The sequence below is a fragment of the Macrobrachium rosenbergii genome, chromosome 55 (assembly GCF_040412425.1).
Source record: "Macrobrachium rosenbergii isolate ZJJX-2024 chromosome 55, ASM4041242v1, whole genome shotgun sequence".
Taxonomy (NCBI): domain Eukaryota; kingdom Metazoa; phylum Arthropoda; class Malacostraca; order Decapoda; family Palaemonidae; genus Macrobrachium; species Macrobrachium rosenbergii.
Genome location: NC_089795.1, coordinates 34074042 through 34101167, shown reverse-complemented (window position 1 = coordinate 34101167; position 27126 = coordinate 34074042). Strand labels below are relative to the sequence as shown.

General features: G+C 40.2%; 1 protein-coding gene across 4 annotated transcripts in view; it reads right to left on the bottom strand.

The window, feature by feature from the left end:
- The window catches only part of LOC136835956 (cyclin-dependent kinase 6-like), a 541856-nt gene that overhangs the window by 308338 nt on the left and 206392 nt on the right, over positions 1–27126 (bottom strand). For 3 of the 4 annotated variants that reach the window (XM_067099858.1, XM_067099855.1, XM_067099854.1), the window contains one exon: positions 24829–24870. The exons of the other annotated variant lie outside the window; for it this stretch is intronic. In XM_067099858.1, coding sequence (XP_066955959.1) covers positions 24862–24870 — 9 coding nt within the window. In that variant the 3' untranslated portion in view covers positions 24829–24861. The remainder of the gene's footprint in view (positions 1–24828; positions 24871–27126) is intronic. 4 annotated transcript variants of the gene reach the window in all.

Here is a 27126-nt window from a genome sequence, read left to right as displayed (position 1 = left end):
TCATAAAATATGGAATGAAATTTTTCTTCTTATCAGCGATGACATTTTATTGAACAGCCCATGTCCTTCGCATTCAGCTTGCCACCTCGAAAACCACCTGAAGTAATTACTTCGGGCGGCAGACGTAAGACATCCAAGTAAATGCATATGAGAGACCGAAGACTTGGAATTAGTCTCGTTACACGTTTTCTTACCTCAAGGAAGAGTGCGAAAAACCCCTAAAAAACTATTTGACCTGGGCATACAACAAAGCCCACATCTCCAGTCCCCGACCAGTTCACCTGCCTGAGGTAATTACCGGCTAGTATCCGCTGGCCCGATAGCAATTACCGGCAGTGTGAGAGGAACGATCGAATCGGAGGGCTGGCCACGCAGCCGAACAAAGGTTACGAGTAGCCGCTCTCCTAATGGAACGGAGATGCAGTTCGTCATTAACAACTATGACCACACTTGATCGTCTCCGATGATAATACGATCCCCTCGAGGGGCACTTTAACGCGCCAATTAGATGGCGAATTCCACGATGGATTGATTGTCCATCACCGTCAAACTGGCAGGGTTAGATAAAATGCTCTATTTCAATGACAAGAATGCCTCAGCTTCGTCACCACGTAGTCTTTTAATTGAAAGTCCATGGAAACAAATTAAAACTGGAAATTGGGGTTAATTTATCATGCAAGTCATCCCTCAAATTGAGGTAAAAATTACGTGGTACTAATAACCTAATGAATTGAATTATTTTCGTGAGTTATATTTTTAACACTTTCTTTTGGTATCAAAACTGAATCAGCATTGGCCACACTACTCCACTGTAAATGTCCCTGAATGATTAGAAAGAAAAATAGACATGCAGAAAAGCAAATACACGATGCGAATACAGACGGCAACTAAACTATAAAAACAAAATATCAACTAATACGACAAGATGCATGAATGTATCAATGTTACATCTGCACTTCTGAAAATGTAATAGAAAAAGATGAAAACTTTACTCCACAAATATCATCTACTATATAAAAAAATGTACTTCCAAAGCTACTACTCGATATAATCATTCCAGCTGGAGTTGGACTGTGCATTAAAGTTCAGCACCACAAAGGGATGTCTTCCCTGCTCCCAGTTTCTCCCAAGGTGAACTAAAAAAAAAAAAACATGAAAAGCCTGCAGTTGTGGTAAAACTTCGTCTGCTTGAGACCTGGGCACTATGTTTAAAAACCGGACGGGAAAGGAGATGGTGGACGGGCTATTACCACTGCCTTGTCTAGACATCTGACATAAAAGCACCTACAACTCCAATTTTGCTCACATTGTAAAATTAATTATCTCGATTTTATAATTAAGTTCCATTTACGCGTGAAATGGTAACAGTTCCAAAAGTCTAAAATCATATGAATGACTAATCCCCGGTGTGGGATTGAGGTGACACGTCCTCACCGGTCATTCTTACGTAATTCTCCATATAAATTACAATTACACTCTATCCAACGAATTTTCAAGGCTTGTGTAGCAACGGAAGGGCCGGGAAAGGAACGCTTTTTTTTAGGGTGAAAATCAGGTCTGATGTAAAGACAAACAGCGACAAACAAAGGAGTAAAACTCGACATGAAACAGGATACAAAAAACACAAGGGGGACCATAAACCCTTGAAATATGAAAAGAAAAAGAAACGATGCAATCTTTCGCGTGAGGCCACTCGGGAATATCCTAAAGTAAAAGAATAAAAAAAAGGGGGGACCTCCCTGGGAATGAAAAACGTTAGAGCAATAATATGTTACTCCCGACCCATGTTGGTGCCTGAACTAACAAGCTGGCATTATAAAATATGCAAATCGCATGCATCTCATTACCCCTGCATTCTCTACTTCCAAATCCAACATGGGCCATCCACCATTATCCAAACATTTGTATTATCAGCTACACAGCCTTTGACGCGCCTCTCCAACACCCCCACCTAAACCCTCACATCCTACTCCTCTCTCCCTCCTCCTCCTCCTCCTGATTCTATCCTCATCCCAAAAGATCCTCCTGCTCCTAGACGCCATACCCCATATCACCGGTTTGCCCTGACCTTACTACACGCCAATGCAAGTCCACGCCCAACGGCGGGGCACGGGTGGGCAAGTGGGTATACAGGGGAATCGAAAAGAAATACTGAAGAAGGGCTGACAATGCCACACGCAAGAATCAAGAGTCAGAGGCAGAATGATTTTTATAACAAAAGGGACCCTTCATTAAGGCCTTAACCTCTTGCTTTTAAAAGCATCCTGGACAATGTAGAAGTACCTTCTCGAAAGTCCGGAGTGCACTAAGAATTGGCCAGCTATCAAATGGAAGAGAACGCAAGGATACAATTCTAAGCAGAAGGGTGAACACAGCATGTGGGTGGGTGGTGATTGTGGAGAGTTTTTTTTTTTTTTTTGAGGCTGATGGGAATCTGCAGGAAGACCGAGAAGCAAAGGGAAGAGGGGGAGTGGAGAGGATTAGAAAGGGGAGGGAGGGAGGGGATTTAGGAGGGTGCTCCTGCCATATATGGCACCAGCGTCCTCTGGCGAACCTGCAGGGGCGCGCCGGGCAGTTCTTGCTACCCTTCATTGGGCACCACACATGACTTCCCTGTATCCTACTGATGTATGGTCAGTTCAGCTCTCCTACGTGTTGATCAATACGATAATAATAAAAATATGAATAAAAAAGGGCCTTCCAGATGAACACCGACGATACGAAATCTTCATGACAAGGCATCCGATGAAGACCCAATACTATTTGGAGAGACAAATGGCTATACCTGGTTATTTCGTTCCCAGCGCTGCATTCCGTAACGAACCTGAATCCCAATGAGCTGCAAGTCATTCCGCCACCGCAAGTGTTTGCGAGCAGCCTTTAATTCCCACACGCACTCACTCCATTACACAGGAATTCCGAAACATCTCGCTCCTGGAATGCTGCACGCTCTCAGGGAGGTCGTTCATCATGGAGAGCGAAACACTCCAAGGAGCAGATTCAATATCTAAAAGGGAGTAGAAAGTTTGCTGGGAATACGACTGGTCACTCCTCTTCAACAGAGCATCTTCTGGTTGTTTTCTCCTCGTAGACTTTGGATTACTTGTCTCGGCAGTCCAGTTTGCGTTACATACAACTAAAACAGCTATCTACATACCTAAATGTAACACAATCTCTCTCTCTCTCTCTCTCTCTAGCTGCGGTCAACAATCAATTAACACTGATTATTAACGAAACGCGCCCATACTGTGCCTTTTCTCATCACGAGTCGGGGATCGAACACAGATCAACTCGCTTGTGAGACCAACGCTCTGCCATCCTACATAGGCCAACGAGTCTAAATCCTGGTGGCCTTTTGCCCCCAGCGTTACGGGAGAGAGACTACTTTTGAGTGAACCAAAATTAGATCTTAATCTGTCGGAACAATTTCCCGACAATCTGATCAATCCAGAATATAGAATTCAATCAAAATTCAAAACTGCTGAAATGAAATTCACGTTTAGGGAAGAACCAAGCGCTTGTCAGTTCAAATGTTCTTTTACTACTGGACATTTTAGGATCTTTCATGTTTAGGTACCTTTTAGAAGTAGAAAATAATTTGGAGGCGAACACAAACGATAACCGATTGTGTAGGTATTAAATGGTGGTGTATAAAAAATGACTAAGGAATCTAAACGCAATTATTGTACTATCTAAAGGCAACACATCAGGATACTGTTCTATCTAAAAGGCAACCCATCAGGATATTGTTCTATCTAAAAGGCAACCCATCAGGATATTGTTCTATCTAAAAGGCAACCTATCAGGATACTGAAGACAAACTTGAGATAATGAAATATCTTCTCTTTTCGCAGTAGTTTTTTCCCACAAGAACAATTTCCCAATTTCTAAGTCACATAAATATGAAAAGCATAAATCATTAAATGGAGTAATTTCTCCTCAAGAAAACGCGAGGGCCACTATTGACCAACTCGAGAAAGCTGTCGCTAAAAAAAACTAATGGGAACTGTAGAAGGGTAGACGTGATAGAAATACTGGGACTTAACAATCATGTAACAAAAGACATACACGTAACGTACGAAGTAGTACTTTTGCAACAAGTGGAAATATACGGCGAATGAGAATTGCAGATGGCACCTGGGATAAACCTAAACACACACACACACACACACACACACACACACACACACACACACATACATATATATATATATATATATATATATATATATATATATATATATATATATGAGTATGGACTATCTAGTCAATACAGTAACGAAGTTTCTTGTCGCATTTATTTCTACTTTTAAGTAAAACCAAAACACACAAACACACACACATAGGCTACACATTAAACGCTCCATAACGCAGGAATCTATGAAAGTCAAGACTTTGAAACTCTTAATGGCCTAATAACACGAGGACATTAAATATCATGGACAACCTCTGGCACAACTAATGGACATGTATAAATAAGATCTCCGAGTAGCCATTCATAAACCCGGCTGCCGATAACGTTCAACCAATACCTCCTACCGGCACAAACCATACCCAACCGTCAGCTTGTGATCGCTATCATTAATATTTATGGAATTACATTGTGTTACATTACAAACAAATCATCTTTCATTTTCGCAACTGAAGTTTAATGAGCTTGGCGCTACACTTTACTAACTGGAGGGGTACCTGTTCGTTTCGACGAAAGCCTGACCTTATGTAACATCCCCTCTTCTGTTACTACCGAGATAACTAAATACATTATTTTATTACCACAAGACGTATGTTCACCTGTCCCTACTGCCAACGCTTGCAATGCCGTCTAAGTTTAAGACTTTCATCCATAAAAAATGAAAATTATAAATGCAAACCTGAGTGTGGACCATAAAGATTCTTCGTGGCCTTTCTCTGCGTACCAAATTGCAAGTTGCAGTCAGCTGTGAAGCGATCACTACAAGTGTCATCTTCTACCACCCTTCCACCACACCCAGACCTTACAGATCCCGGTTTCTCGAATATCTTCGTCCCCCGCTACTTTATGAGGTGCATTTCAGTGGTCCCGGGCTTGTAAATATTAATAACCTTTGATTTCCCGACTGTTTTTTCCGCCAGTCTTACCTAACAATAGCTAAAAAAAAAAAACTATTTTACCAAATCTCATTCATTTATTCTTAACAATGCATAACCGACCCCCGCCCCCGGTCCCCCTGGTGGCTGGTACCAACCCACTCACTAATTGGTTGCATGAATAAAACACGGCAGAACCCGGCCGGCCCCATCAGCCATCAAAAGAAGGACAGTCTTCCAGGAAACGCGTCATTCATATCAAAACGTTACAAACCCAAAGGAGAGAAACACATGCAGGAGACCCAGTGATAAGTAACACCTAATAAGACGACGACCATGACACCATCTATCATGAGAACCTGAAGGTACAAACTCCAACGCGGTTTACAAATTAACAGGAACGGGAGATAAATGTGTGGTATGGTGTACGGAATCTTGATGGCGTTGTCTTAGGTACTTATGTCTAACAGAACATCCAGACATACAAACACACGTACACACACAATTCAAACATAGGTACAATACATAGCTATGCCTACTATCATCCAGTGTCCAAGGAGTACAAGACATCCACAGCCTGCTAAACCTACAGCCGTTAAAAGGGTCTTACACTACAAAACCAGAAAGAATTCGAGGTACGCTGCATAAAATTTCGCCCTGTACTCAAACACGTCAACTCCCAACCTGTTTGCAATAAAACAGCCGTAAATCACAATCATCGCCCAACAATAGAGTATCACATACCCTAATAAAATGTTCAAATACAATCGCCACTAATATAACACAGGATAAACTTTCGCCAAGTTTATTTACAATCACAATAAAATTTCATCGAAGAGTTTATATTCAATTATCTATCACCATCACCATCACTGTCAACATTTACGTGTAGGCTACTTCATACAGCCTAATCTGGAACAGATATGCTACACAAATCCCTCCCTATATGAATCTTACTACTTATGATAAAAGCGAATAAAAAAAATTTATTTCTCAAATGGAAAAAAATTATAGGATATATTCTGACAACGTTGCCTTTTACAATCATCACAGAGACTGGAGACAGACTGAAAATCAACTGTTAAATTATTTTGAAAGGATCAGTCTGAAGATGTTTTTCAATACTGGAAACATTATGTAAGATAACTGAAGACAGAGTGAGAAGCGAAGAAGATCCATTTTAAGAAATGGCCAAATAATAACAGGTCATAGAAAAGCGACAAGCGAATATAAAACATGTCCATGTACAATGATAAACAGCGCACCCGATGGATTAAATTATCCCATATCGGGACGGGCGATAAAGGGTACTATGACGAAACTTTCGTCATTCATGCTTTCGACATCTTGTTAGGTATGGCTTCATTTCCTAAGCCTGCTTATAACAGCCTCTCTCTCTCTCTCTCTCTCTCTCTCTCTCTCTCTCTCCAAATATTTAAATGATACTAAAAAGAATCCTAAACGACACAGGAAAGTGACTGTGAAAACACATGTTCAAATAATCAAAATATGCTCAGATTACATATATATATATATATATATATATATATATATATATATATATATATATATATATATATATATATATAATGTACATGTGCGTGTGTATGTGTTCACGAACCACTTCTGCCGAAGTAAAATACGAAATGCTACTAAAAGGGTAATAAAATAATAATAATAATAATAATAATAATAATAATAATAATAAATAACCTAGTCTTAGATAAGAGCATAGCCTATGAAGTCTTACCTTGACACCAAAATGATCGTGGGTAATAATATAATAATAATAATAATAACCTGTTCTTAAGTGCATAAACAAACACGCCCAATCTCGTATTCGTCTCACGCGAGGGCGTCCCTCAGAGCCTCTTAAACAGTGATGGTAATTGTCCGTGTATTTACAAATCATCTACAAACTTATGAACTGCGTTTACAGCGAGTTACACACAGAGGTACACATTACCTTACATCCTCTTAATTGGCAGACGCGCACGGGTGGGGTTGGAAGACCGGAAAACCAGTAAAAGACCGAATTCGGTCTTTTTAACTTGTCATTGTGGTGAACCAAACGCCTTGTGAGTATCGGCAACTTTGAGTGAGTATCGGCAACTTCGAAAGACAACTCAGATGCTAAAAGTGTGCTTATATGATTAATGATTGAAAGAAGATGTGGCCTTTTATTAAATAGAAGAAATTGCAGTTGTCAATCGTTATTACAACTGTGATACTGAATGACAATATTACAAATATTCATAACTTTAATCGAACTGTGAAAGAAATAAATGACGCCAAATAAGTGTGGTCTGTCATATCAATTTACATGGAATGATAAAACAACTGGATGTAACAATTATCAATATATAACCGATTCAAAACTATTACTAAAAAGGTTTACCAGGAAATGTTTTTGCTAGTTCACAAGGGAACTTGATGTGTGTGGGTGTGTGTGTGTGTGTGTGTGTGTGTGTAACCTTCGCAAGCAACCTAAACAGTACAGAGTCAACCCATTTTCTATTTGGCTACATAAGCTGGCGTCCGTACGCCTAAGGTCATCGGCACTGCAATCCTCCCCGATTGTACTGTAGACCCAAAACAACTGTGTAACTTAGGTCATTTGAAAATATGGAAATGAATATGAACCCTCTTAAAATTCAAGTCATGTTTTCCTTATTAAAACTTTTAAAAGCCTGATTTACGATTAATAACCCGAGCCCTTAAGCCTTGTGACAATAACTGTCGCTAGATCAGGCTTCAGTAACACTGAACCTGCTGAGCTTAACATGAGGCAGGACTATAACCTCAAGGCGGACAGACTTTAGCTGTGTAGTTCTCGGAGGAGCTCTCTCTCTCTCTCTCTCTCTCTCTCTCTCTCTCTCTCTCTCTCTCTCTCTCTCTCTCTCTCTCTGGTTCCAATTAAGCCTCTCACAGGAGACTACGGTTCTATCCCGAGGAAAGAAAACGACTTGGAACAGTTGCCTTTCAAATCAACCATCGTGGATTTGCAGACCTGGTTTCGATATTGACAACTGATTATTTGAACCCAACTGTTTATACAGTTTACAGATTTACAGAATGCAATTTTTTGGAGAGAGGTCGTTTCTCATTAGAGATTTACAGTCAAATGTTAATGGCTTAATTAAAAATAAATAAAATTTGGCGACATCTCATTACAAGGCACAAACAAAATTCTCAGGGTTTTTCATAACAATATGGAATTCTGTAAGCTTGATCAAATACTGAAACTAGTTAAAAAAAAAAATACAGGTAACCAACAATGAATTTAAATACCTGCATGGAGACTCGCCAAAAGTGAAGAGAGCGAGAGACTGTAGCCTGGTTAGCCTACATGGGCGTGTACAGACTTCTCAAGGCGAACGTACAATTCATCTCCTATTATTTAAATTACCTTTAAAGCAATTGAAATAATGCATCTGAATTGCACACTCATATTCTGCTAATGGACATATAGGCCTAATACAGACTCTACACTTAAAACTGTTCAATAGACCTACTGTACGGGAGATCAAGCACAAAGCAAGTGTTCATAAGTGCACGCCGTAGTCGACATTCTTTTAACAAAAATCTTCTTGCCCGTGGCAATTCTAACTACCTCTTCCTTAGTAATCGAACCATAAAATATGAATCAGGGAACCGCATGATTACTATCTGTACTCAGCAAAGGTATTCAACGAAACTCTTAAAATCCCAATGCTAGGAACCTCCAGATTAGTATCAGGACTCGGCAAACGCATCCTAAAAAATCTCACCAGTGCCCCTAAAATCTCAACCACCAAATCACGACCTATACTATGCAAGTGTATTCAATAATTTCTACAAACTCTCATCTTGGATCCAAAGGCCATACCTCTCTGAAAACGAACGCTTCAAAAGGAAAATAAAACTGGTACCTTCACAATGCCATATCTAACTTAAATACAATCCGGGAATTTGCAAAGCATTCCATAAATACATTAGATGTGTATTTGGCGTCTAATATATCAAGAGATAAGGCCCGCTAGCGGACAGCCACTGCCTCTACCAACAGAATGGCTCAAGGCCCTCGCCCAGTGGGACACCTCCACACCACATCGGATAATTCAAGCCGAGGAGAATGCAATCCCGCTCGGTGACTGGAGCTTCTAGTTGGCCACCATATTATGAAATGTAGCCTAAATGATTTAAGGAACTCGTTAAAACTTCTAAAACAATTAACTGGGAGATTTCAAGACAACTAGTCGACATGAGATTAACGCAAAATAGAGCGTTCGTTTTCATTACAAATGAGAAAGAGAATGGTTCCACGTCTTCGAGATGGTGGGGGGGGGGGGGCCTTGGGGAGGAGGAGGAGGAGTTAGTGAAAGCACTGATATCAGACATGACTTGAGGATTAGAAACGAAGTGTCATACGCGTTAGAGAGAGAGAGAGAGAGAGAGAGAGAGAGAGAGAGAGAGAGAGAAGCGCAAGTGAAAAAACTTAGAAATACTGTCTTCGACAGCTGACATATTGCGCACAAAAAGGCTGTGAAGCTCAGGTATTCCTATATCGTCACATACCTTCACAGTGAACCGAGGTTCTTTTGAAGCACAGACTACATTAGAACACAAAAGGCAATGCACGCCCTTAGGATATGAGAACCATTTCGGAACTATCCGAAATATATACGGGGAATTTATTAAGTCTTGTCTACTACGGCATCGCAGATTATAAACGAGCCATTGTAAGTTGCAATGATAAATTACCCGAGCATTCTTAAGAATAATCCCGTGCTTTATCATTTCCTCTGATAATTATCTGTACATAAATGGAATTTGCATTAAAAATCATTCCCGATCCCTCTTATCAAATGGTGATCTTGAACTTGAGAGAGAGAGAGAGAGAGAGAGAGAGAGAGAGAGAGAGAGAGAGAGAGAGAGAGAGAGAGAGAGAGAGAGAGAGAGATTTCGTCTTCTTCTCTTGCCATTAATCCCACTTAACCCCGAATATACATAAAAAACAAAACAGAATCTGCATAATCCGGAGCATTATCTTAAAACGCATCTCTCTTTCCGTTCTCTCCATATAATAAAAAGATACCGACCCTCCTTCTAAAAGACAAAACACAGCCCAATATTAACATTCAGGTGATGATAAAAACGATTTTCTTTAATTTACCTTACAATCTCCATATATGAAGGCCACCACCACCCCTGTGAATCCACTTCCCTTTTCCAAATGTACCTGACACAACTGCGACCATAGGAAAAATAGCAGATAAATTTCAAGTCTCTCTCTCTCTCTCTCTCTCTCTCTCTCTCTCTCTCTCTCTCTCTCTCTCTCTCTCCATCCAATCCATACATACATACATACAGTGTGTGTGTGTGTGTATATGTCCTCAATGATAATTAACAAAATTAACTGTCGGAAAACGAACTGCAAAACAGTTTTTTAAATAAAACTTGCATACACAGCGTTACCACTACAGAAAGCTGTCCTTAGCCGTTCCCAATCCACAGGCCATTCATTTAACGTTTACTTCAAAAGGATATTGAGCTGTAAACTCCTTTTTAAGGTTACTGCATTACAGGTCTAAGGTACGTAAGGCTACAGCAGCATCCCCCAAATTACCTCCGAGAGGCATTATTAAACAATATACTGCAAAGCGATAAACTACATTTGTGGCGGCATTTCAGACCTGAAGAACGCCCCTTCTCTAATGAAAGGCGAGGCCTCCTTTAATTAATAAGCAAAACACCACAAGGCATGCTTTTTACGTAAGTAACTGTTGATAGCGGGAGCGATTTTTTTCTCATTCACACGCACAGGATCCTCAGAATTCAGGTAAGGGAAGAATAACTATCCTCTAGGTCATAGTAGTTTCAAAATATTAGTGTCCTTCGGGTCATTATTTGATGCAACGGCACAAGGCCACACAGCATGACAGGCTCAAGTGAGAGAAAGCGAGCACGAAAATTCTTTTAAGCAGCAGAACATGAAAGGTTTCGCCCTGGTTCAGTCAAGATTACCTCGTCGAGGTCCCATGATTTTAAAATGACAAGATGGTAAACATCTTGACGGTCTGTGAATTTTTCCCTCCTTCGCCCGTCTGCAACCAACGAAAGTCGACCAACAAACATGTACATAACCCATTGCCGACGGTAGGTCACCTGAAGCACATGGATCTTTAACAGAAACGTTCAGTTAGAGAGAGAGAGAGAGAGAGAGAGAGAGAGAGAGATAAACCGGTCTAGAGTTACATCATCAAACAAAACCAGCAAAAAACGCAACTTGGAGTGGACAAACGCTCCTACCACTAACCCCTCAATGCCGTCAAGTAGCCTAACCCACAATGCTTCTTCTCCTACCTCGCCCAACCCCGGGATCACTCTCACTTGCTGCTTCAAAAGCGTTCTCCAATACTTACGCCACCTCTTTCAAGCACCTCGAAGAGAAGCAGCAACGCCTTTTTAACGTTTGATCGGGCGGTTCTGCAAAGTGAGTCATTCAGCCTTCTTTCATATATATCAATGACGATGTCATGTGCACTTTATTTCCTGGCATCTAAATTCTGAAGCTTCAAATTCACGTTCATCGCATCTCACGAAAGAATGACTGCTATTTTCTTCGCGTCAAAATTAGGGGACTGTGAAAGAAGGTCGAGACGGGACATCCTAACGCTAGGGACGTTACGTACCTTCCTGAAACTCGAACGAGCACTTCAGTCTTCATACTTATGAAGAGACCAATGGTGGGACCGGCTGTGCCGGACTATAGGGCATGGGTGTAAACGCGGAGTTTTACAGAGCGTAGACTATCGTCCTTACTTACAGGGATAAAATATATGGAAACATACAGTGCAACGAGTCAATCGGCGGATACCGAATCCCATTCCTTGACTCGCAGGCTGGCCAATGGGATTTACTCTTTAATAATATGAAAACTGGATGAAGGCAAGACGTTGGACAGGTAAGCAGGAATACACCAATGGGAAAGCATGAAGAATAAAAGGAAGTAGGGTAAGCAATGCAGCTAGGTTGGGGGGTGGGGTAAAATTTCGCTCAAAGTGGTCTTGCAACTTCCTTTTAAGAAATAATTTCGGTCACGTTTTCGGCAAAAGAAAACGGCACCTTCAGGGCAGAACATTTTGTTATGTATGAAGAAGTGCAATAGCATTCTAGATCCACTGGATTATCAACAATGCAATACATAAAACGAAAAAAATTCCTAAACAAAAATACTTCCAGTTCTACCTTACCCAGTTGATTAAAATGCATAAAATGTCAACTGAAATATTAAAATGCTTTCTACATCGGCGTAAAGAACCATTTTTCTCCCAGTGCAAATCACAATCATGACAGCGGCGACATCAAAGATGTCAAGTACTTCTTCCCGTGTCCTTTCGCTGTTATCTGACTTTATCGGGGCCTGGCATCACCCAAACATCATCTCACTCGGCAAATATTATCAGCATCTTCCCATGGATGCCTAAGGTCTCCTCTCTAATCCCTCTGCCAACGATAAGACAATAACATTCAACATCATTCCGAAGAGAGAGAGAGAGAGAGAGAGAGAGAGAGAGAGAGAGAGAGAGAGAGAGAGAGAGAGAGAGTTCTGTATCACTACTACTTTGGGTTATCAAAGAAAGATAACGAGAAAGGCGGTATAACAAAGGCTCCGTCAAGGCGAGACACTACGTCTCCCGAAAGCATCAGTAACCCAACCTACCAACTCTCTCTCATCTCCACTACAATACTAAACTCTCCCTATAACCAGTCACGTTAAAAGGCCCAATCGTCACCAATTTCCTTTCTAACCAGTCATGCTAGAGGCTCTCGTCGTCATTACTCAGCTCCTTTTCTAACCAATCATGTTAAAGGCTCCCACTGTCACAAACCCCCCTCCCCCTTATAACCAGTCATGTTAAAGGCTCACGCTGTCTCAACTCCCCCTCATAACCAGTCATGTTAAAGGATCCCATTGTCACAACTCCCCTTTATAACCAGTCATGTTAAACGGCCCAATCGTCACCAACTCCCTTTTAAACCAAACATGTTAAAGGTTCTTAGTGTCACTATTCCTCCTTATAACCAGTTATGTTAAAAGGCCCAATCGTCACTAACTCCTTTTCTAACCAGTCATATTAACACGTCCAATCTAACCAGTCATGTCACAGCTCCCCCTAATAACTGGTCATGTTAAAAGCTGAATCGTCACCAACTCCCTTTATAACCAGTTACGTTAGAATCTTTCCTAGCCACAACTCCCAGCATTCCCAGCGTAACCAGAATTATTAAGAGACGCCATCGTCCCAAATCCCGAAAAGACTCCCGGTCTAACCAGTCATCTTAAGAGGCCACATCGTCTTCCTCACCTTGGCTATAATCGCCTTCTTAAACTGTAGGGGGCGCAGAATCCTCTGGAATTCTTACTTCTTTCCCATCACAACTACACCGTCAAACGTCTCGTTATTTACCCACTGCCATAATGCGATTTCCCTTTTCGATCGCCTCCACTCACAGCCAGATAGGACGTCTGCCGGCCTATCTTATCGCTTTTAAAGTTCATTCATAAATCCTGCGCTCTATCAGGGGATCGTGTGATTGGTCGTCGCTCTTCCGGAGGTTGTTTTTTTTATCTGAAATATGATCCAATAATCTTCAGATCGCTCATTCGCATTTTTTTTATTACATAACTAACATCTGATAAACTTGCCTTACGCCGCCAATGACGTACCTCCTGGAGTTGTAAGAATAAATATAAAAAGATGAAATCTCTCGGCGGAATATTACAGACGGTATTACACACATTATAGCAGATGCTGCCTTGATGAAAGGTGGCGAGTTTTAGAGCTACATTAGCTTTGTGAAGAGGACAATACGCTAATCTATTACTGAGTTCTTTCTTTCTCCATGGATTATGAACCCCGCTAAAACTACAACAGCGAACTGCACAGCGTACCAATAGGCTACTGTATTTACATGCGTCTGTCATTATATCTACGTAGTTTTGTGCCACTACGGCGCTTACTCGTATGAGCAGCCACTAATGTCTGGAATTGGACCAACATAACATATTTCGTTCTGGCACCTATGACTTTACCTAAATTTTTAACGGCTGCAATGCTCATATTATGGAATCAAATTTCACTTAGGTTTCGTGACTAAGACGGCAATTATTTAATCCTTTACAAATCGACAAAACTCAAAAGTCATTTAATTTTATTTCTTACCACAGCCAAAGCACCGTATTTCATATCATTTACATTTGACGACACACTGAAAGACAGGAGCTCAATCCCATATAAGGGAAACGACATGGCACCGTTGCCTGAAGAATTTTGTTGACCTCAGTACGAAATTATCAAACTGGTGGTTACTCAACTAAGGTGGGTCAGCCATGGTGGAAAAATTGCTGGGAAACCAAATGGTTAACAACATTATTATTATTATTATTATTATTATTATTATTATTATTATTATTATTTATGGAGATGAACCCTATTCATATGGAACAAGCCCACAAGAGCCGTTGACTTGAAATTCAAGCTTCCAAAGAATATGGTGTTCATTAGAAAGAAGAGGAGGTAAAGGGAAAACAGACCCCGCCCCCACAAATATATATGAAACAAAAAGAATACAGGAAAAGCTAAACGAAGAGCATAGGGCATCACGATTAACCTCGATGATCTTCAACACGGATGAGTCTATGATGTGTTGTAAAGAACGCCTATGATCATCATACCTAAGCCTTAGCAGGAGATACAAAAAATCTATCCACCATTAAAACTGATGACGGCCAGATATTCATTCACCCGAGAGAGAGAGAGAGAGAGAGAGAGAGAGAGAGAGAGAGAGAGAGAGAGAGAGAGAGAGAGAGAAGGATCGTATCATTCATCTACGACACCCGCCAGTTGCTATACTACAAGGGCGATCCTTTTGGTATTCATACAGATAGGATCATACCAGGCCCTTTCTTAACATGACCCCGTAGCCATAGGTGGTACATTTTATTACTTAATCAAAACTCTTCACTTGATCTAAGACCACTGAGGGAATCCTATGTATTTTTTTCTTGTCAAGAGAAACCGGTATATACTATTTTTCTGTGTGTAGGCCTATACATTCTAAAATGTTCAGATGGTAATAATTATAAAACAATTACGTGTACAGACTGTCATCCTTAAACAATAACATTCGTTTACCTTTCACGCTCCATAAACAAAAACCTACAAAACGACACCTACACAATGACGTAACAACTATCAATTTGTGCGATTTTCGTCAAAAATAAATAAAAAAAAAAATATAAAAAAAACTTTAAGTCTCGACTCATTACATCCTTACTGTTTTTTCCTTCTAATACAATTCAACTGAAATTTTAATCGGCACAGTCATTCTTCACGAGTACCTTTTATCATGTCCCGATTCTCATATAAATTTTTCCACTCAAAAGAATTTTGACTCCTACACAATGAGTGACACTTACAAGACAATGGCTCCTTTCAATACCTTTGTTTTTGACATTCTTGATATATGACCTTCCAGCCTTAAATACTGTTTTTAAAGACCCGTTAGAAGACAGTTTTGAGAAAAACAGAAATGCTGTTAAGAAGTTCAGAATCGTTAGCTATCAAGCAGCTCAGGATAAGCTTGGAACCATTTAAAGTAAAACTGGTCATGTAAATTAGGTCTGTGTTTTTAAAAGTATATCTACCCATATTATTACCTTTAAATGGCAAGATCTAATAATAACTTCCCGGACACGTATACTTAATACTAGTCACATACATACATACACACATCCACAAACACACACAAGCGCGCCCGCGCGCTCGCGCACCTGCAGTATGTACCGTATTTACACAACTACATTAATTAACATAATAATAAGGGTTGAGTGCATAAAGATTAAATCCTTGCTTACAACCGAGATTTGGCATCAGTCTTTCAACAGAACGTACCAACAGTTCACTACCAAGTCTTCCTTGAGTCTTTTACCAGATGCACTTATCAAGAACTGATGGGTTATCATAGAGTGAAAAAGAAGATATCCAAGATGTGTCTAATCCACTTATGCTTAGGTAACATTTCGCAAAGAAACAATATCATCTAAACACAACTCTTTCCTTTCACGACCGAATCCATGACATCATTGGAGATATTCATGAACCCTTAGAGGATACTGTCAACAGTGTCAATTAGAGAGAGAAAAAAAGGGAGGGGGGGGGAAGTGCCCCTTCACCCCTAGCATTTCTGAACATAGCCCGAGGTCTCGCGTGCTTTGCAAAAATAACTTTATCAGCTCACGCTTCATTTTACCGCACGGGTTAAACACACTGCCTCCCGCAAAACGCCGCGAAGGTTAGATCGCAATGGCGATTATCAATTCCGTGGCTGACCTAAGCTGACACCTCGTGACAAGCTCATGTTGGTGTTAAGTGTTAGGGCGAATACAGGATATGAACGGCGTGTGCCAATGACGATGGATCTCCAGAGGCAAAAAAAGTAAGAGCGAGTTCCTCGTCAGCGTGGAGAGACTAAACCTCGTTCCACATTACATTTATGGAAACTATATCTATGTTTCAATAAGGAATGCCGTGCTGATTCACAACCAACATTCCCGTAAAGAAAGGTTACACTCCAACCGAGAAAAGCAGGAAGTCGTTTCAAAGATCCCATTCAACCCAGAGGCACGGCGTGACTTAACGAGATAGCTATCTCATATCAATTCAATCTGGATGACGATCACCAATTAACGACGTCCAATCACATCTGCCACGTAAGCCTATAAGTTTGTTTGAATGACCTCCAAGTCTCAACTTCAGATGTACGACAGTGAAGGAAAATCGTGATTACAGACTTGTACACCTAATTTGCAAACCTACCTAGGCCTACCTAGGGGTATAAATAACCCCTGACAAACTCAGGCATCCCAGGAATCCTCCAGATATAAACAATTCAGGTCCTCCTTGCTGCCTTCTCATCCTTTACGCTACGGGCGAGACGTTAAAAACCCCCTTTTAAGGCCTATAGTGTCATGGCAGAGGCATACCTCAGAAGAGCTCCTTTTCCCCATCATTATCATCACGGTGTTCGGGGTAAGCCTATCCGGCCATTACATTCGCCCTCCGCCAGCATCGCCAATGTCCAGTTGACCCTCCTCATCTTCGTTTCGATGGGGGTAGGGGAGCGCTGATTGCTATCTCTCTCGTGATTTAATGACCTCATTGTTCTCAAGTTCTCCAAGCAACATCCCCGTTATTATCGTCTTACTCATCATCATCATCATCATCATCACCACCATCGTCATTCATGAGGCTCCTGTCTTCCTTCATGGGCTGCCAGATCTTGAGACCACACGCGCACTCTCCTTCCTTAATGCTCCATGACAGTCTTTTTCTTCTATTGTCTTCTTTCAATATTCAGTAACTATATCTTCGGCGTGCCAGTTTATAAGGGAAATGACCAGTGGGGCAGGCAACCTAACACACTTTACTGGCTCTGACCCGGAGAAAATAAGAAAAAGAATGGATAAGTAATCGGACTTAACCACGAAAGTCTGTCAATCAAGAAAAACAGAAGCAGGAGGAGAAGTCCAAAGCTTGAAGGTAAAAGAAGAAAAGCCACTAAACCGTGCCATTCAAGGTTTATCGATTTCCTTAGAGGTACTAAATGTGGGAAGAAGTTGCCTAGCGTGTTACGAAGACCCCTGAGAGGCCCTCTACATTATAAGAAACTTCATTTACATTCACAAGGAATCTTATGTGAATGCGTTTCAAATATTCTATGGAAGTATTGCTAATATTCATCGGGTATCGTGAAGGGCATACATAACTTGCCAGCGGTCACTCTGTAAGGCAAACCACCGTAAACCAGTGTCTATACTCGTAGATTAACCAATGAAAATTCAAGCGACCTCGAACTCCTGGCTCATTCAATGATTGTAACACTAGAAGTGTACCCGAATGGGAATTTCCTTTAAGTAAGGGTACCTATTTCTGTTCTTAAGGCAAAATATATAAATAAATCAACACGAAGTTCAAAACAACGCATACCTCTGACCATGTTGATAAAACATGCATACACACAGACGTCGAAAAAACTGGCTAAAAACCAAAGGATACATGGGCGTGAAAGCCTATTACCTTGATTGCCTCCGGTACTCAACAATCGCTGCTCCTTTAAAATGAAATACTATACACAAATTCACAACGGAGACCCATCTAACCTGCGTCTCATGAAAAAGTAGCGAAGTCTGTACAGAAAAGATCATTACGAAGCATTAGGCTTTATAATTCAGTAAATATCACCCTCATTTAATCTCCCCCCTCCCCCCCACCACACACAACCCCACCCAGCCAAATAATGACTAGGCAAATGCCACGAAGACTTGCTGAAGGTAACGGGAGAAACTTTAGGCGGAGTTCTCAAGCTTTGTGGCTGTACCTGGAGAAAAGGAAGAATGATTATAAAATGATTCGCGACTATCATTTATTGATTTGGTGTTGGAAATTACACAAATTAAAAACATTAATGCAGGTCGATAATTAGATAAATGTTTAAAATCTTATCATCTCGACCACCACACACGCACATTTCGTATAAGTGTAATGCCCACGCCATTATACTACAACTGGAAGGAAGGATAGTTACCACTTATCGTATGTCTTGTTCGTGACTTTACCTGATTCCAATTTTCTTTTCTTATTTAAATACTTCAAGCGATCGCTTTAAGTCTAGTAAAAGAAGAAGAAGAAGAAAAGAAGAAGAAGAAGAAGAAGAAGAAGAAGAAGAAGAAGAAAAATCTGGAAAAATACCATAGCAATTTTGTTACCCACGGAATATAAATCCAGTCCAGTGACCTTGGGCTAACGTCATTCAGTGGCTTCATTTAAGCCAACTCATGCTCGACGCCCTCATCAATTTCACACTGGAAATTTCGTCGCACGGCCTATAGGCCTACAAGGCAGCAACTTTTTTTTTTTTTTTGCCGAGGTCTCTCACACGCTTGCTTTCCCAAATTCCAAGACATGCGACAGTACACCCACCAACCTCTTAAACTTTTACCAAAGCAAGTTCAAGAGCAAGAATGTCATTTTTTTTTCTTAGTAGTTATACCTGACCATTAAGTCAAAAGAACTCTTCCAGGGCTAGCCTGAGGAATTAGTAATCTAATAATTTAAAAAAAAGTCTGTTACTGTTAAATAATTATCCTGAGTTTATGATAATATGTATTCATCTCTGCAATCAATCTGCTACATAATTACAGACAGCTTCAGAAGCCTGAGCCTATGCTAACATACAGCCAGCTTAATCTATAACAAATGGGTTATACCTGCATTACATCCTTGCTTGTTCAAGGAAAATTATCATATCAGACTGAATAACATGATCAAAATTTGATTTCCCACGACAATAACAATTTGAAATATTGCACCAAAAGGGCTACCTTGATGTAACTAATAGACATATTCCAGAGGGTGGGAACTGATATTATTGAAATGATCCAGTCAAATCAGATCTTGGTTCGTGGGCATCCAAGAACATGCATATTTCACTTTTACCTGTGAGTATAGAGAAAGAGAAAGAAAAAATGCCTTACATATGCCAATAAAAACCACCCAAATATGACCTTCGCAGGAACTTATCAGCGATGCTACATCCCGTTTGTAAACAAGGTGCCCGGTAGATAACGTATGGGACTTATCTGCCACGATCTATGGGCACTTGAAGGTTGCCAAGCAGAAGAAGAGAGATTCTTCAAAGATCAACTGACAACAACGACTGACGTTAAGAAACTACCTGAAATTTCCCACAGGCCGTAAACACAACATTAGACTATTATGCGATGAATAAATCACCCAAGACACCGCTATACAAACAATTACTATTAAAAAACAGCCTCTAACACCCCTTGAAATAATCACCTAAGGGAAAGAGAGAACATATTACCAAATTCTTTCGGAGCAGCAGAGGCCATTTTAGGCCCCTTGGACAATACAATAAGAACATTCTAAGAAACAGTAATCCCCCAAGACCCCCTCTGACCTCTCCCACCCACCCACCTTCCCTCTCACAATCTCTACACTAAATCCCTCTCCCACTCACCTCACGGGCAGGTACAAATCCCAACAATAGGCCTATCCCCCAGTACAATTTTCAGAATTATTCACGATCGTGCTAGCGAATGGTTATACAAGAACATTCCAATCCTTACAGCAAATCATAAACTTCTGAAGTTAAAGGATTTCACTACCAATTCCTTACCCAATCGGAGTAGGCTACACGAATATCGGAATCATATAACACTTATTCATAGCAACTTTCATTTGAAGTTACGACAGATTTAACCTGGATCCTCCTTTCCATACTAAAGTTGTGATGTATTCAACCAGAATATTCCCCTCCATATTAAGAGTATAAAGGCTGGCAAATTATTCTATACCCCACATCTCTAAATTCCCGGACTCAAAACTCATTCATCTAACCAAAGCAATAACATTCAAGACAGAAGAAGTGAACATAAACAAATATCGAAGAACAAACATAATGAAGGCAAAAATGCATACATCCCGAATTGGAATATAAAAAAAAATAAAAATGTTATATCAACAAGCTCTCCTTGGCCCCCAAACCAAAGGTTCTCAGGTTCTTTTCGGCTAATAAGGGCATAGGGCGTGGGTGGATGGGTGACTTGGGCGGTGTGTAATGAGGCGAGAGAGACGCACAGAAGCTCCCAAAAGGTCATTCATCATCGGAGGGAATTCTACAAAAATAGAGAGAGAGAGAGAGAGAGAGAGAGAGAGAGAGAGAGAGGAGAGAGAGAGAGAGAGAGGGGGGGAGGAGAGGGATCGCGAAGGGACAACAACGTGAGGTTCCCAGGAAACGAAGAAAGTGACCACACTCATGTTGGTTCTCCCATAATTCGGGGCGCCATAATTTTGGAAGAAAATTTATCGTCAAAAAGAGGTCCGATTTATCATATCTGTAGCAAACGCGCCGTGTGCAAATCCCATCGTTTAATCAGTTCTACAAAAAGAAGTGTTAACCCTATTTCAATGATATTAGGCAATAAAGATATGCATCACTGGCGTACCGTGAATGGACACTATAGCCAACTTCCGTGCCTCTCCCACCAAGATCAACTGTACTTTGTATTTGTGTACAGTATACTAACAATTAGGGTATGTACACCACATACTGTACAGCGTAAGTGCGGGAAGTTAAGCTACGCAAATCTCTTCAGATCTAATTTAATTTGGTCTTGCATACAAATACGACAGTAACAGGAGTATCTGTGAAAACAGCAACCAGTACCAGCTAATATATATTTTTACTTCTTTTGATTAAAACTGGTCGCAAAACCAACAACGTTTGAACCCCTGGTTTCAGTTAGCCTTACAGTCATATATAATCGAGGGGAAGTGCCGTGGTTACTAGAGAGTGCTTACCTTCCCCAGTTCCAACCCTCATAATTTTCACCCGTATTTATACATGCTTTAACATCTCGAGAATAGTTAAACAGATTCTGACGAAACTTGATCGAAACATTCATCACGTGATACCCACCAGGAGGATGAAAGGTTAATTTAAAGGACCTTGATGCACACTATCTAAAGTTAACCATCTCGAGGTCACCCCCATAAATGCTTTCATTGAGTTTCATCACAATCTGTTCTCTTGCTCTCATGTAATTATCCAGCTAACTAACAGCCAGACATACAAAAATGAACAGAGGAATGCTCCTAGTTATTATTATTATTATAAGCCAAGCTGTAAACATAGCTAGCTGGAAAAGCAAGTCTCAGCAGGGAGAGCAGCCAATGTAGAGAAGTTAAGACCAAACTGCAAAAGAAAAATAACAGCGAAACCCCGACCAGATAAATAGAGAAAGAATTCAGATAAATAGCAAATAAACCATGAAGTGAGACTCATGTCAGTAGATAACAACATAACCCCAACGAGAAGCGAAATCCCTCAAAAGACGCGACAAAAAACAGCCGTTGGAAAGAGAGCGGCATTTCCTCCACATCAGCATTATCTCTGATCCCTCGGCATCTCAAAGGGGACGATTCCCAGAAACAGCTACGAGGCGTTACCTATGATCGACATCATGTAACAACCGCCACACCCAGAAAAATTGTTTAGGCTACGACTGAACTCTATATCACTCTCTCCTTCACTTTCTTTTTAGCTACAACCGAGGTCTTGTTGTTACATTGCCTCAAGAATGTATGGCTACAAATGGAACTCTTTTACACACAGTAGACTTGAAGGCTTGGCTGGCGGAATCGTTGGATGCCCCATAAAAGAATAAAGAAAGATTAAAGATATAACACCTATAAAAATTAAATCCCACTACTGCCTGTAAGATCTTATGTAATTTGCGATTTTCCAACTCTTAGATGGCAAGTTCAAGTCACCGGTCAAAAGCTCTTTAATAATAACAATTAAGTAAAAAATACGCAGCAGTTTCGGCGCAATCGAGTTTTCTGTACAACGTATAATGCTGTATGAAACTCTCAGCTACGACCGCGGCAGCGCTCAGTCGCTCCCCAGATCGGTCAAGTGAAAGTGTGTTGACGACGCCTCCTGAAAGCGATGCCAGACGCACTATCATTCGTTAAACTTCACCTTAAGAAACACAAAAACTACTGACGCTAGAGGGCTGCAATTTGGTATGTTTGATGATTGGAGGATGGATGATTAACATACCAATTTGCAGCCCTCTGGCCTCAGCAGTTTTTAAGATATGTGGGCGGATAGAAAAAGCCATCTCAAGAGTTTTCATTTATAGAAAGTTAAAAAGCTCATTGCGACAATACGATTATGAATTCACATCAGGTATATAAATCCGTTTCATCAACACCTAAGAATCCCTAGACTGAAACAAGCCCACGGACTAGAGAAGACCACGTGGAGTTACCAACAAAGGTCACAAAGTATAGCACCAACAACGGGATTAAGACCCAGGGACAAAGGAAGTTCGCCACCGGACTGAAAACCATATCACAAATATCTTCAGAAGAAACAAGTAAAAAATGCGACAAAGTTTCTTCGGCGCAACAGAGTTTTCTGTCCGGTGGTGGCTCCAGCCACGGCCCGCAAACCTCTTAGCCGCAGTCCGGTGGTGGGCTGTGTTGTTGGTACCTATAGCGGTGCCAGAAGTGAGATGCGCTGCAATTTGGTATGTTTGATGACTTGAGGGTGGATGATCAACATACCAATTTGCAGCCATCTAGGCTTAGTAGTTTTTAAGATCTAAGGGCGGACAGAAAAAGTGAGGACAGATAAAAGTGCGGACAGAATAACGTGCGGACTGACAGACAATAGTTTCCCTTTACATAAAACTAAAATTAATACAGCCACTTTGCAAATAACAATTCATAAAAATATTTATATATAACAAGAAGAATAAACCCACGAAATTCACCTAATGGGTCTTTCTCTATTACTGCAAAAGGTAAAATTAGATATGATCCTGAACAGGTGACAAACGATGCAGAGACCGAATACTAGAATAAAAAATGTTACAGGGATCTTGAAGGCTAAAATGCAACGCAGAGCACTTCATGGTGATGAGAGTCCATTCTGCATCATCAACATCTGACACTTGAAAGAGAAAGCCAAGGTCGATAAAATCGTCATTTTTTTCCTATTCTCCTCTCTGACTCACGAATACTACGCGTTTGTAAAACATGCTCAAAAGATATACACGCATGCACATTGTAATTATAATATATACGCAAGCCTTTGCCCCCTTACACCCGAGTCGTCCTTACCTCCCCACACACCCCTCCCCACAAACCCATTCGTAAAGAAGCACGAGAAGAACGAATTCAAAAGGAACTAGAGATTAACAAATACTAGACAACTCACTTTGGTGAATGAGCGGTTGCAACACATAGCCTAAAAAAAAAAGTAAAAAATTCGCCGAAACAATCGAATTTTCTGTACTCCGTATAATCAAGGACACCGAAAACAGATCTATCTTTCAGTGGTCTCGGTATGATGCTGCGAGCCAGACCCATGAAATTTTTAACCTGGCCCAGTGGGTGGCTGGCCTATATCGTTGCCAGATGCACAATCATGGCTAACTTTAACCTTAAATAAATCAAAACCACTGAGGTTAGAGGGCTGCAATTTGGTATGTTTGATGATTGGAGGATGGATGATCAACACACCAATTTGCAGCCCTCTAGCCTCAGTAGTTTTTAAGATCTAAGTGCGGACACAATAAAGTGCGGATGGACAGGCAAAGCCGGCACAATAGTTTTCCTTTCAGAAAGCTAAAAACACAACAGCAGCCAAACTCAAAGTCGGATTAAAAGGAACCAGATAACAGCATATTAGCTTGAACAGAGATCAGAACAGGTGGAAAAAAATTACAACCAAGAATACCGTGTAAGTGTAAGTCCTAATACTAAAAGCTCTTAAGCTGCCGGAATTCGGTTGTATGATTACGAAATGAAATCTCTCTTTCTCTCTCTCACGCACAAATACTTTGATGAGGACTATTAGACGGAAGTCTGGTGATGAGTGAAGATTTTTTGGATGATAAAGCGCAGGAAAGACATGCGTACCTGAATTTCAGAAACCCTGTGTGTGTGTGTGTGAGTGTATGTGTTTGTATATGTGTGTGCGCACGCGAGCGCGGGAAACGATGACCAACATCTGCTAGTAATTTCCGAGCATGACCCTTTAATGAAAATGAAACTTGGTGCATTATAAATGGCAATTATGTGTAACAGAAATAAATAAAATTTTGCTGCGAATACTCACACGTTGGTTAGGATCTCCTGGACGCTTTAGTACTCAATGCGCCTGTAAAGGAAAAGAAATCATAAGTTTTGGAAAACTAATTCGATATAGCCTAGTTACGCTATACGATGAGAGATGGAGATAGATCCTGCAATAACTGCAACAGATACACTAATACACAAGAAGATAACAACTTATAAAACATTACAAACAAGTATACCTTAGTTTAACCAGACCACTGAGCTGATTAACAGCTCTCCTAGAGAGGGCTGGCCTGAAGGATTAGATTTATTTTACGTGTCTAAGAACCAATTGGTTACCTAGCAACGGTATTCTGGCAGCTTATTGTTGGAACTAAAACCATTATACCGAGAAATGAATTTCTATCACCAGAAATAAATTCCTCTAATTCTTCATTGGCCGGTCGGAGAATCGAACGCGAGCCCAGGAGAGTGCTAACCGAGACCGATATCGACCCGCCCAATGAAGAACTATAAAACATTACAAAAACATAAGATTATGAAAATACTAATAACATCGGATCCTCTTTTTTCAATTCCTCATCAACTGGACCAAGTCAGTTGGAGGTAAAAAAAAAAAAATTACCCCATTCATTTCCTTTATTATCAAATGTAAAGGAATACATCAATATCCGAAATTACTCAGATTAATTTCGTGTATTACATAACGCACACACGTCCATTACAAGAGATTCCATCGCTAACCCGTAATTTTCTCGAGGCCCTAAAACAGGTCATTCTCCAATCGAGACCTTCCCTTACCGCGTTCGTGCACTCGTCCACCGAATCTTACCCCTTAATTCACTCGATTAAATTACGCAGGACACAATATCATCACAATGTGTTCCCATTATGGAGTCTTAAGTATACAGCCACAATGACAAGAATACCCTTGACGAAAATATCCTTTAAAAATTAGCCCTAAACCCATAATATCATGTCAATATTAGCCTTAAATACGTAATCTTTAAAAATTAGCATTAAATACGTATCCTTCCAAAATTAGAATTAAATCTGTATCCTTTAAAAACTATCCTTAAATACGTATCCTTTACAAATTATCCTTAAATACGTATTCTTTAAAAATTATCCTTAAATATGTAACCTTTAAAAATTAGCCTTAAACACATAGCCTAACATCCTTTCAAAATTAGCCCTGAATACATAATATCCTTTCAAAAGTACCCTTAAATAAGTATCCTTTAAATGATCTTTAAATACAAAACATCCTTTCAAAATTATCCTTAAATACACAATATCCTTTAAAAATTAGCCTTGAATACATATCGTTTCAAAATTATCCTTAAATACGCATCCTTAAAAATTCGCCCTAATATATATCCTTTAAAAATTATCCGTAATGATTTATTCTTTAATAATTATCCTTAAATACGTATCCTTTAAAAATTAACCTTAAATACACAACACCCTTCCAAAATTATCCTTAAATAGGTAAGGAAGGGTCCATTCGCGTGCGTGGTTCCCAAGTGCCATACATGGATTCTTGTCAATCGGGGAGGGTTTCAGGATTATAATGACCGTCCCGATCACGATCCATAATTGGACGGATTGATGGAAGTGTCTATTAGGGGCATTCATGTACCATCAGTGGACGGGGGTCTGGGCTACTCCCTTCCTATCGCAGCTATCTTCTCTCATACATCATTCACCTATCCAATACTGACATGATGAGAGAAGACCTGTCCTGCACTGACGGGACAAGAGAAGACGATGTTCAATTTTTGTTTTATTTGTCCCGTTTCTTGTGCTGCCTCCTTTCATCTTCTATTTGCACTACAACTGATTTAATACGCTTTAATCTACAAACGATAACTTGATATAACTCTACGCAAAACTTTAACGTAACAGATATACAAAGAAAGACTTTTGAGATGTAAGCCAAATATATGTCATTGTTACGGAGTTAAGAAGAAAACTATTACTCAAGACATGCCAGTTCCATTCGTTTCAACAAATAAAACAGGCTATAAAGCTATGAAAAAATGAACCAAGAAAATTTTGTTTTTCTTGCCGAGTCCATATTTCCCCCAACAAACAAGAGCCATCAAAATACAAATAAATAATTAAGTTGCTTGCGTGTTTTAACCAAATTAATATTGTTGGGAGAAAAACCCTCTATCACGAGAGTTCATAAATGTTTTAAAGGGTCCACAATAATATAAATGTTAAAGGCTCGTGTAAAATTTTATAAAAGCTTTCGAACCCTTTTCTGGAATCAAGATGAACCCAGAAAAAGGTTCGAAAGCTTTTATAAAATATTACGCGAGCCTTTAACATT